The sequence below is a fragment of the Vigna angularis genome, chromosome 2, assembly GCF_016808095.1.
Source record: "Vigna angularis cultivar LongXiaoDou No.4 chromosome 2, ASM1680809v1, whole genome shotgun sequence".
In the NCBI taxonomy this organism is placed as follows: Eukaryota; Viridiplantae; Streptophyta; class Magnoliopsida; order Fabales; family Fabaceae; genus Vigna; species Vigna angularis.
Window position 1 is genome coordinate 20516487 of NC_068971.1, and position 12686 is coordinate 20529172.

General features: G+C 37.5%; 1 protein-coding gene across 1 annotated transcript; it reads right to left on the reverse strand.

Moving 5' to 3' along the window:
- Positions 1-6550: 6550 nt before the first annotated feature.
- LOC108328680 (3'-5' exonuclease) lies at positions 6551-7380 on the reverse strand. The gene has a single exon (XM_017562572.2). The coding sequence runs from the start codon at positions 7265-7267 to the stop codon at positions 6635-6637; it is 633 nt and encodes a 210-aa protein (XP_017418061.2). The 5' UTR covers positions 7268-7380; the 3' UTR covers positions 6551-6634.
- Between the last annotated feature and the right edge of the window lie 5306 nt (positions 7381-12686).

Here is a 12686-nt window from a genome sequence, read left to right on the forward strand (position 1 = left end):
CTCCGCTGCTATCTCTGGATTCCATGTCCCGCTGCATTCAACTTGTCACTCTTGCTGGAGCAACCTCATCACGTTGGCACCATTGAGGGGTAACAATGCAACTGAGGGGAAGAATTGACTACGCGCTGGTACCACTGAGCGGCACTATTTTGGGCTTGGGCCTACTTTTCTGTAAATTTTAGAATAGTATATAAGCTTTAGAACGTTCTTTGGTTTGTATTTTTGGCTGGGACGAAGCACAAACACACTTTTCACCCCTTGGGGGTAGAATTGGAGATGGTGACGGCTCTCCTCTACTCTTTCTCGGGTTTGTTTTTCTATCTCTTTCATTCTTTCATTCCATTGTTCATCTAGTTCTTCCATGACGATGGAGAACTAAACTTTTCTTGTTGTTGGGGAATCAATGTAATCTTTTGAAGCTCTCATATATGGAATTTGTGTTTAAACAACTTATTTGAGATACATGCTTTCTTTCATTAATAGTTAGGGTTTTTCCTCTTTGCTCAAAGCATGCATTGTTTAACTCATTCGATGTCATGATTATTGGTTTTGTCGATATGGACACATACGGGGAAATCTAGATCTGGGAAAATTCTCCCAACAGTAGTATAAACCTAGACATAGGAGTATGATGGTTGGTTGCCTTTAAGCTTTTATTCATTATAATGCATGATTAATTGCTAGGGAGACAAGACATTGTAAACTAGTGATTATGATTAGGCTTTCTTCGCCGAGACATCGGGTTTAAGGTAATTTAGATAGTGGCATTAACATTAATGAAAAGAATGATGAATTCCTAAATATATGAGAGTGGATAAGATGAAATTGATAAACCCCAACAACAAAATCATCCATATAATCTTCACGTGTTGCTTTGCTTCTTCCTTCCCATTGATCAAATTCATGCATACATGTTTACTTTGAGTCTTTTGCATTTGATATCTCAAGAAACTGTTTTTACAAGTCTTAAATAATCAAAGAAACATATAACTGACTACGCCTTGAGTCCTTTGGGAGAACGATACTTGGACTTACCAGGTTTATTACTTGATACGATTCGGTTACACTTGCCGAGGTTTAACAAGTTTTTGGCGCCGTTTTCAGTGTTAAAAATATTGTCATCAGCAACCAACCATCATACTCCTATGCCTAGGTTTATACTACTATTCCGAGAGATTCCCTAGATCTAGATTTCCCTGTATGTGTGCATTTCGACAAAATCAATTATCATGACATCGAATGAGTTAAACAATGCATGCTTTGAGCAAAGAGGAAAAACCCTAACAATTAATGAAAGAAATCATGTATCTTAAAGAAGATTTTGAAGAACAAATTTCATACATGAGAGTTTCAAAAGATTACATTGATTCCCCAACAACAATAAAGGTTTAGTTTTCCATCGTTATGGAAAAACTAGATGAACAATGGAATGAAAGAATGAAAGAGATAGCAAACCCCGAGAAAGAGAAGAGGAGAGTTGTCACCATCCCCAAGTCTAGCCCCAAGGGGTGAAAAGTGTGTTTCTATGCTTAAGCCATCAAAAGATACAATCCCTAGGACGTGCAAGTCCTTAATAGAACTTAAAAATAACAGAAAACATGTCCAAGCCTACAAAAAATGACTGAAAACAGGTCCAGACCCATAAAAATGGCGCTCAATGGCACTTTTGCCACTCAACAGTAAGTGCGGCACTGGTGCTCAGCGGAATTTGGCTCTCAGCGGTGATTTCGACACTTCAAAACTGCCTCTCAGCGCAACTTTTTTTGCATTATGGTTGACTTTTCTGCATTCTGGTTGACTGGATGACTTTTCTGGTTGACTAGTTGACTTTTATGATTGACTGGTTGACTTTTCTGTATTCCAATCATTCGGTACTTTAACTCTTCTTTCAAATCATTCCAATAGCCTACAAAATCAAGGGATTCTAGCACAAAACCATTAAATTCACCTTTAACTCTCTTATTCACAAAACTAAAGCAAAAACATGAGTTCAAGCAAGTTTCTAAGTCAAAAATGGTGTATTAAGTATCAAAATTACGTATAAAAATAACGGTTTTTGAACCATTATCAGTAGGCAAAGACACCAAAAGGACATGTGAATGTCGTCTTCTCTTGGTCTTTTGGATCTACCACAATTTGGTTGTATCCAGAGTATTCATCCAGAAAGCAATAAAAACACTGACCTGCCAATCTCTCCAACATCTGGTCGATGAAAGGAAGAGGAAAATGATCCTTCCTAGTGGCTTTATTCAACTTCCTGTAATCAATGAACATTCGCCATCCAGTAACAGTCCGAGTAGGAATAAGCTCATTCTTCTCATTATAAACTACTGTCATCCCATTTTTCTTTGGAACTACCTGTATTGGACTTACCCATTCATTGTCAGAGATTGGATAAATAATGTCAGCTTCCAAGAGCTTCAATACTTCTTTTCTAACCACCTCCTTCATGACATGATTTAGCCTTCTCTATGGTTGAGCACTCGGCCTATAGTCATCTTCCATAAAGATCCTATGCATGCAATAAGTTAGACTTATACCTTTGAGATCTAAGATTGACCACCCAATAGCTTGGCTTTCAAAAGGATAAAATCTTATCGCATGAAAGTTAAAAATCCACTTTAAGCATTAAACACTCTTATGTAACGTTCTTTCTTCTTCAATTATACTTTGTCTTATGTCAACCCCTTTGATAAAATTCACTTAATATCTTTGTAAGAAACGTTGAAATGATTTTGCATACAACCGTTCCATTTTCCCCATAAATTGATTAAAGACACACTAGCTCATATTTACTTACTCCTTGTTTTCACGCTACAACTTAACACACTACCATAAATATGCTTATTACCGAAGGATTAACACCGACGGCTTTTTTTGTCTTTCGGTAATTGGGCAGTGACAGTACCGAAGGAATGCGCCCTTCGGTAAGGTTTGGATTTCGCTATCCCATTCTCCCAAATTCAATATTGTGAAAGCTTCTCTCCCCTGTCGCCCCCCTCGCCCCCCCCCCCCCCCCTCCCCCAAAAAAAAAACCTCTCAACCCTAATCTCACTCGTTCAATGGTGGCCATTTTTTCACACTTCCCGCTTCTCTCTCCTGCCTTCGCCGTCGCACACCGTCTCCCTCCTCTTCGCCAAACCCCAACACCACCCTTCCCTCCTCTGCGTCAAATGAAAACCCTCTGATGACATCGACACCTCGTTCTTTGACAACATCAACCCCCTAGAGCCTCCTGAGGGATTTCTCTCAGCCTATGTGGAGCTCTACGGCCTCGTCTTCAGCGGCGTTTCCATGCTCGGGAATGACATCTTCGAAACAGATTCCATGGTGAAGCAGGACACGAGGTTCGGGTCTGGCAAAACACAGGGTTCGGATCCGGCACGAAGAAGGCGAAGGTCTGTGATGAGTTCGAAGAGAGGGTGGTCCAGGTGAGGAGGGTGACGAAGGTTGTTAAGGGAGGGAAGCAGTTGTTCTTCAGAGCTGTCGTCACTGTCGGCGACAAGAAGGGTCAAGTCGGCGTCGGAGTTAGCAAGGCCAAGGAAGTCGTCGTCGTCGTTCAGAAGTCCGCCTCCAATGCCAGGAGGAACATCGTGAAGGTGCCAATGACTAAGTACTCCACTTTTCCCCACAGGTACTTTCTCGAACTTATGTTACCCTACACTGTATTTCTGAACTGTTTGTTTTGGTCACCCATTTATGCTGTTATGATAATCTGCAAGTGTCTTTTGAATCCAGGATTGAATCGATGAGGTTTGTTATAATTAATTATGAAATAAAAATGAAATTGACTTTGCATATGTATGAGTTAAAAGTAAAAATTTGGAATTGGAGTCTGAGATTGAGATTGAGTTTGAGTTTGCACTTGGAAGAATGGGAGTTCAGCAAAAGCTCATTTCTTTCTTCTTTCATTCTTCTCTTGTATTCATCATGTTTCCCCTTGTTGGTTCATCACAAGAGCACCAGAAAATTACAAGCAGCCCTTCAAGAACCAAAGATAATAACCACATTAAGGTAGGGTATTTCATCAAATTCCATGTTATGAACTTTTATTCAAGAAAGTTAGCAGCATAATCTATTCATTTTTCCCTCTTGCCTAATTTCCAATCTTGCAAGTTAAATCCTTTGTTTATTAAATTAAATCCTTTATTTATTAAATGTGAGTTTTGTCTCTGAAGCTAACTCTTTTTCTTCTGTGATTGGTTAAGATGAGTCCAAGACTATCAAACAAAGAGCCTGTGGGCTTCGAATGGGGTTCTTGATGCCTGTTGGTATACTTGCAATTAAATTATCAAACAAAGAGGAGAATTCAAGAAGGTATAGAATTGTGTTCTATGTTCATTCAATTTTACAGGCAAGTATATCTAAGTCCACATTACATCACAGCTCCAAATCAAATGTAATAATTGATTGTTTCTACTGTAAAAGCAGGCTAAATTTTATGCCTTCCTATATCATATCCACATTAGATTGTTTGGAGAAAAGTTACTGAAAGCATAAACTGAATCTAATAGAACTAGATTTAAAGTTCCAGACAATTCAAGTAGAACCTTATTCAGACTTGTTAAAATTCAATTATGACTTTGATGGTAGTTTCATGTTCAAATTATTTTGCATGAAACAACTGCAGCTAATTTTGTTAAAGTACTATATATTCACGTTTGAAACATGTCATTGCAGGGTGATTTCCTTTGTTTTCTCGGAGCCATCCAAAAGGCTGTCTATGTGTATTTACTGGATGTGTATAATTTGTGTTTCTGTTTTGCAATTCTATAACATCTCCAAGAACAATAAGATTGAGACAATTCTTTTGAGGAAATACTACCATCTGATGGTTGTCTTGATGTTTTTGCCCGCCCTTATCTTCCAGGTGATTTGGGACTAGAGAAAAAGGGATTTTTCCACTTAGTATCCATTATCCATTTTCTTTGTACTTCACTTGAAAGTAATAGGAAAATGTACTACTGCAAACACTCCCCAGACTGTTTACCTTATTTCCAAATAGCCACCCTTAACCTTCAAATTTGGATGAAAGGCCTTTATCTCTCTGAAGCTTGTAATAGATTTTACATATCTCTGAAGCTGTTCATTATGACTTTCTCATAGTGATTAATACATATGATGGTCTTGAATTTGTCCACGTTATTTAAAAAAAAAACCTCATTTTATTTCTTTTTTAAAAGATTATTATAGTTTCCACGTTTTTTTGCATGTTAAAATTAAGGTGACTCATTCAAAAGATGAGCAGGTGGTGTCAATACATTTTCTCACTTGAAATCAGACCCACCAATATATATATATATATATATATATATTAATCTCACATTTATCATATAGGTTCTCCTCTTGTTCTTCTTCTAAGGATTTTCTTAAATAAACGTCTATATATTAATCTCACATAAATCACAAGTATAATATTAATTACTTTTGGGAAATAAACGTCTATATATGTTTAGTTTACACGTGTTATATATATATATATATATATATATATATATATATATATATATATATATATATATATATATATAATTAAGATTTTTCAGGTATGGATTGTCAACAATACACTAAACCAAAACAACTAAAAAAAACATTACAGATAATTACCGAAGGCTTTTGTCCTTCGGTAATTACCGAAGGTTTTTGTCCTTCGGTAATTACCGAAAGTTTTTGTCCTTCGGTAATTACCAAAGGGCAAAGGCCGTCGCTAATGGTTAGCGACAAGGGATTTATCGACGGTCATCTTACCGTCGCTAAGCCGTCGGTAATGGCTTATTACCAACGGCTTTTGGATGTTTCCGAAGGATTATGGCCGTCGATAATGTCCTTCTTTACTGTAGTAACATTCAAACCATTTTTCTTTTAATTAGTATTCCTGCTATCTTTCCTATAGTGTCCACTTCCCTTTTTAGTTATCAGCATGTGTGTTGACTTCCTTATAAGGATATATGCTGACTAACCCAACTTTTCGACCCCTTCTTAAAAAATGGTAAATTGTTGATTGCATATATCTATATTTTTTTATAATAGATATATTTTTTAGAAATAGTATACAATTTAAAATAATAAATTAAAATTTTAAAAATATATATATCAAATTTACATTGGTAGCCTGAGAATTGAAATTACAGGAAGGAAGAGCGTATATTGGAACTAGAAAGAGGCCATGCACAGTCCATGGTGCTTTTTCAATAACATGAATATTAGCGTTTGGACGAACAGGAAGACGAAGGGAGTATTAACTACTTTACTACCTTTTGGCTTTAATTTGCATATTCAAAAAATGAAGTTACTTGACCGTCCTGGAGTTTTAATGCATGGAAGTCTACAAAAGACGTATCAAAAATAAATGTTTTGAATGAATGCGGGTGGTTACTTAGAAATGTTATGTTAGCTTATTTTGGAGGATTATGAACAAGAATTAAGTATCCTGAACAAGAACAAAAAAAATATTTTTTTTATAATCATTTTATTCTTCTAAATATATATCAAATAAATATAAATCTGTCATTTCTACACTTACTTTATGATAAATATAAACATCTGCTACTTATGTGGAACTTTGGTTTTTGCAATTAAGAAAGTTTGTTTAAATATAATTCAAAACAAAATACAGGGAACGAAAAATAAAACCCTAACAACTCAAACGTCGTCCAATCTCAAAAGAGACAAAAGCATCAATAGCAGCATACTGCACCTGTTCATCACTGAGCCACCCATTGTCCCACCTACTCCTACTGATCTTCTTGGGCTTATCAACCTCCAGGCCCAACACCCTCAGGCCCAGTGCCTTCAGCCCAGCGGTGTTCAACGCAGGGTCACCGAGCTTCTCCACGGCGAGGGAGCCAAGTTCGAGGAAGTTGGCTACGCGGAGAGAGCAATCTTCTAGAAGCTTCTGCACGTCGCCTTGGATCCCAACACCCACAAAGGTGTGGTTGGCGTCGCCGAGGAAGGAAACGAGGGAAAGAGGAACGAAGGGAGCGTGAAGTATTTGAAAGACAAGGCAGCGACGGTCCACGCAGAGTTGGAGGGTGGCGACTGGGTTGTTCATGTCGCGGCGGAAGTTGGGGCGCCACTCAATGTCGAGGCCCACCAAGAGAGTGCTTCGACGGTAGTGGCGGCGGAGGATATCAGAGATCCAGGAGTGGACTTCGGAGGGGTTGGAGGTGAGGAGGGTGAGGATGGTGTCGGAGTGGAAGGTGACGTTGTAGAGGTTGCGGTGTGAGATATTCAACGGCGGTATGCGGTTTCGGTTGTGGTTTCCCATGCCTCGTTGTTCTATTCCACCACTGTTGTGTTGTGATGACCAAATGTTAGACTATATATATATATATATATAGAGAGAGAGAGAAAGAAACATAAGCTATTGTGTATCAATTGAAACTAGGAAAATATTAGCAGAAATTCATAGTTTTCTTGAGAAAATCAATTATTAGAATATTACACATAAACAAGAGGTATTATATTTCTTTGAAGTAAAATAATATTCTCTCTTTTATATTATCAATACTGAATAAAAATCGAGAACAAAAAGAAGTTGGTGGTAGAATTTTCAAATAAGGTCATATGATATTACATGAAAACTTTATTAAAATAAAACTAAAAAAAAGGAAAAATAGGAGAGAAATACATCGAGTTTATGCAAAAAGAAAAATTAACTAATTCAAGTCCATTTAAGAATTATCAAGATTATATGTTTAATTCATTGAAGACAAATTGTAGTTTTAAAAGAAAAATATCAGTCAACTAAATTTTAATAAATTAAGTGTAACGAGAGATAGGAAGATAAATTCATCAAGAAGAGTGAGACTCTTATTTCAATTAAAATTGTTAAGTCCTAATTATACGGAATCGAATAAGATCTTCGCAAACGCATATTAAGTACTATGTAATAAAAAATATAACTATAAAAATAGGTCTATAAATAGAAATTTGGTTTACATTTTTTCGAAGTGACAAAATAGAAACTCATATTAGGAGATGACTAATAGAACCACGATACTTGTGTCTTTTTCTCCTTATTTTCTTTATCAATTATTCAAGTTTTTAATATTTCCTTGATTGAGACTTGTTATTTTTCACATTCTTACATAATTTTTTCTTGACCGTTGGTTGTCTGTAGGTCTACTATTATTTCTATAAATCTTTGAACTAACTAATCAAATCTAATTAAACTTATCGCAAACATTTTAATTTGCATTGCTGTTTACTTCTTTCCAAATTCACTTATACAAAATATTTTACTTTTTATATGTATTCATAAAATTTAAGGTACATGAGTATGAAGGTAATTTCTTTTCTTTACAGGTATTTCGTGGAAGTTTACTCTATTTTATTAGTTTATACGCATCTCCATTAAGAAAAATTTAATATACTAATCCGTTTCAATCGATTAAACAGATTTTTTATGCTCCTTTTTATAACTTTATGAAACTCTCCTCATTCCCTATGGAAAAAACTCTCTTTTTAATGGAACCTTTTCATTAAATGGTAACATATTTTCAATATTAGTTAGGGAAAAGGCGATGAACACTTCGTAAATGGTAACATATTTACGTTTCCAATATAAATACTTAAAATGCCTAAAAAGCCTCTTGTGTGAAAACAAAAGAGAGATACTTAAGCATTTTACAAAAAAAAGTTTAGATACTTTTTTTTTCCTGTACAATGGCTGTTGTTGGAAGTGACGAATGTATTACCTTGAAGCTTATGGTACTCAAAGAAGAAAGCAAAGTTATCTTTGCTGAGGCAGGGAAGGACTTTGTGGATGTTCTTTTTAGTTTCTTAACATTGCCTTTAGGAACTATTGCAAGAGTTGTGCGTAAAGAGTCTAAGTTGCAGCCATCTGAAGTTGCATCCACTAGTAAAAAAAGTGGTTTCTAACGCGCCATATATGCTCTGGTTATGTCAAAATTGAAGCGTAAACACATATATACCTCGGTTACTCTTTACACGAAGCGGAATGAAGATACTGCCTCGGTTATCAAAAGAACCGAAACTTATACCTTGACTCTAAACATTGCAAATCAGACCTTTCTGTCTTACAACTTTTTGAAAAGCTCTATTGCCTCAGTTTGTAAGGCAACCGATGCATGTGCCTGTCAGGTTTATCCCCTGCAAGTCCTCTGCAAGCTAGGCTTTTCGCCTGAAGAAATGACAACTCTGCTACGCCAAGCCTAAGGCATCGATTCGTTGAGGAACCGAGGTCGTTGATGCACACTTTACACCTCGGGTTTTGCTTTTAACCGGTGCCATATTGTGCTATGACTTCGGGTTGTTGAGTAACCGAGGTAGTAGCTCCATTAATTTTCTAAACTTAACCTACACACGTTCCATTTTGTAGGAAGGTTCAACACACACACATACACATAGATATCTCCACAGTGATAAGATATTGTCCGCTTTGTGCCAAGCCCTCACGGATTTGCTTTTGGTACCACTCCAAAAGGCCTCTTATCAATGGAGGTATGTTATGTGTATATAAACTCATGTTTATATCTTATTTTATCCGATGTGAGACTTTGTTTGTAACCAACATCCTCCCCTCAAACAAAGGACCACCTCCCCTACAGCGGAAGTCTTTTTCTTATCCTCGAGTACATCATGGTCAACACTCTCTCTTTCACAATCCATGGTCAAACATTGAGCATCTCTTGCTCCCTACCTCTCATGATTCACTTCCAGGCTATCTGTCATTGGCCGCCTGCCAGGGCTTCACCTGATCATGGAGGGACGTACTCAACTGAGTCCGATCACCAGATCGAAACCATGGGCTCTGATACCATTTGTAGGGAGGTTCGACACACACACATACACATAGATATCTCCACAATGATAAGATATTGTCCGCTTTGGGCCAAGCCCTCACGAATTTGCTTTTGGTACCACTCCAAAAGGCCTCTTATCAATGGAGGTATGTTATGTGTATATAAACACATGTTCATCTCTTATTTTATCCGATGTGGGACTTTGTTTGTACCCAACATCCTTGAGTCTTAAAAAAATCTCACAATATACACACTCTAATATTTTCCTGAAATTGAGTCTTATTATTCATTATAATTGAAGGGCTTTAAATAGTCATAACACTTACAATATTACGAGAAATAAAAATAAAATATCAACTATCTTAAAAATAAAATCTGTTTAATCTATCATAAAATAATATTGTACCTAGATAAACCGAAAATCATAACTACGTGTCCCTATTTTATCTCTATCAAATCAAACTAAATATTACTATACCCAAAAACTAATAAAATAAGATTTAAACAAAATTATTAATGAAACCCTAAAATTTAAGTTTATCCCAACACATTTGCGTCTCAGCAGCTTCTTCTTCCTCTTGTGCATGCTCTCTCATTCCTTTGCGTTTGTTCGTCTTCGTCATGCCCTCTCTGCGGTTGCGTCTACCGGTGCCACTTCTTGCCTCGCTGCGCCGCCCCCTGTGCTGTCGGTGGTCTCGCTTGCCTCCTTCTAGCCAATGCCCGCGCCTGCCGCTACTGGTTGTCGTTCTTGGGCGCGCCTCCTCCCTTCACCGTCGTGCCTCCTCCCTTCGCCATCGCGCCTCCTCCCTTCCCCGTCGCACCACTGGTGCCCTGTCGCTGCTGCCTACGGTGCCTCCAACGAGTCCACTCTTTTCTCTCTGTTGTAACCTCCGCCGCTGCTACCGCCGCCACTACTGCCTCTGCCACTGCTGGCTCCACCGCTGCTGCCTCCACCGCTGTTTCCTCCACGGCTGTTTCAATCTTGCTGAGGTTGGTTGATTATGTTTTTGGTGATAATAATTGGTGGAGGAAAAAACATAATCAACCAATTTTTTTCTTGTAATAAGATAATATTAGGGATTTCTGAAATGGGATTTAGGGTTCAATCAAATTGAATGGGATTAAAAATTTGAGAAGTGATTGTAGATCAGACGAAGGGATGGAGATTAAGAAGTGAATTTTTGAATGGGGTCTGGGAGTAGCAGTCAAGCTTGTTGTGGAAGGAAGGCTTGGGGGACTGTGGGGTCATCCAGAACCAGATGGCGGACTTGAAGGAGACGACGGCGTCAGTGGCGACGAGATCAAGGTTGTTGATCAAATCCACCCCAATTACATTTCAGCAAATTGGGGAAAATTGTTCCTGCTTCTACGTTGTGAAGGGGAGATGGTGCACTACCGCGACGTGGGTTTGACTAACTAATGAAGGATTGCTCACCACTGCTGATGGCGCGGCATTGCTACTGGGTCGCACTAAGGAATCTATTTCTGGTTCTTTGCTTTCCTTGTAAGTTTCGAAATCTCTGGAGGAGGAAGAACATGGAAGCGGTGGCGCGATTCTGAGAAGTGGTTTCTTGCAGGGTTTACGTCATGATCTATGGAGAAGAAGTTCTTGGTGGTTACTGCGCTTGTGGATTTTTTGGATCTGCAAGTGAAGGTGGCGTGATGTAGGCTGATGCGATTTTGGGTTGTGCGGCGGTGATGGAGGAGAAGACTCGTGATTTCAGGGAGAGTGGCGGTTTGGCTTTTTTTTTGCGTTTTCTGGATTTTGGGAATTACAGGTGAAAGAAGGAGATCACGCGAGGAGATTCACGGTGGTGCTCTGGATGCTGTTTGGGTTTTTCTAGGTTGGTTTTTTACTGGGAATATCAGCAAAGTCTAAGTCTATTAGATTCTTCTCAGATATCAATCTCCTTTCGTCTTCTGGCAATAAGATTCTCCAACCGCGTGTTCCTTTCCAGCTCTAAATTTCCCAGATCCATGAGGTTCTTTTGGTCATCCTCTGTCCATTTAATGACAGATTTACTTTCATCTTTTTTGCCACTTGTAGCTTCTTCTTCCTCTTCTATGAACTCTAAATCACATTTCAGAAATTCATATTATTAAAATTTAAAAAGTTGCTAAATTCCACGTATTCAACTATCAGTATGCCACATTTTAAAAATTTGACACATCAATCTTCCACCTGTGCAAAAACTTAACCCCGTTAACTAAATTTAACGGCACGGGCTCAATTGATTCAAATTAGCACTTATAAGAAATCAATTAGGGATTCTAATAAGAAGGGGATCAAATTGGGAAAAACCCACATAAATAGGAACAACTAAAGGGTTTAAACCAAAAAGTTAATAAAACAAAAGAAAAAATACATAATAAATAATATTTAAATAAATATATAATAATTTATTTATTTCAAACATATTTTAAAATATATAAATACAAAATAAAAATATAAAACATAACAAATTAAAATTAAAATCAAAAGAACAAAAAACGAAAAATAAAAAGAAACACAACTGAAACTGGGTAAGGCCTCAATCAACATTCGCCAACGAAACCTTAACCGAACTTCGAAATGCGGTTAAGACCTTGTTGACGTGAAGGCTTTGTCGTGTTTCGAAGTGAGTTGAGGCTTTAACCGACATCCGGACGACGACGAGTTCGTAACCGTACTTCAAACTTTGGTTAAGGCTTCTAAACCTCCTCCATTAACAGCAATCAACCTAGAAATTCACAGAGATCCAAATCAATGACATGCATACGCTTTGCATACAATTCAATCATGCAATTAAATCCAATTTCTACATCCAATCCATATATACATGGACTAACATTCAATCCAAATGAAAATAAATGCATTAATATTTAGTGGAAACAAGAATGGAAATGAGCAGAGGAAACAAATCAACCTTTAGTGCAGAA

Coding starts and splice junctions, on each gene's coding strand:
- LOC108328680 (XM_017562572.2), bottom strand. CDS start 7,267: ATGGGAAACCACAACCGAAACCGCATACCGCCGTTGAATATCTCACAC.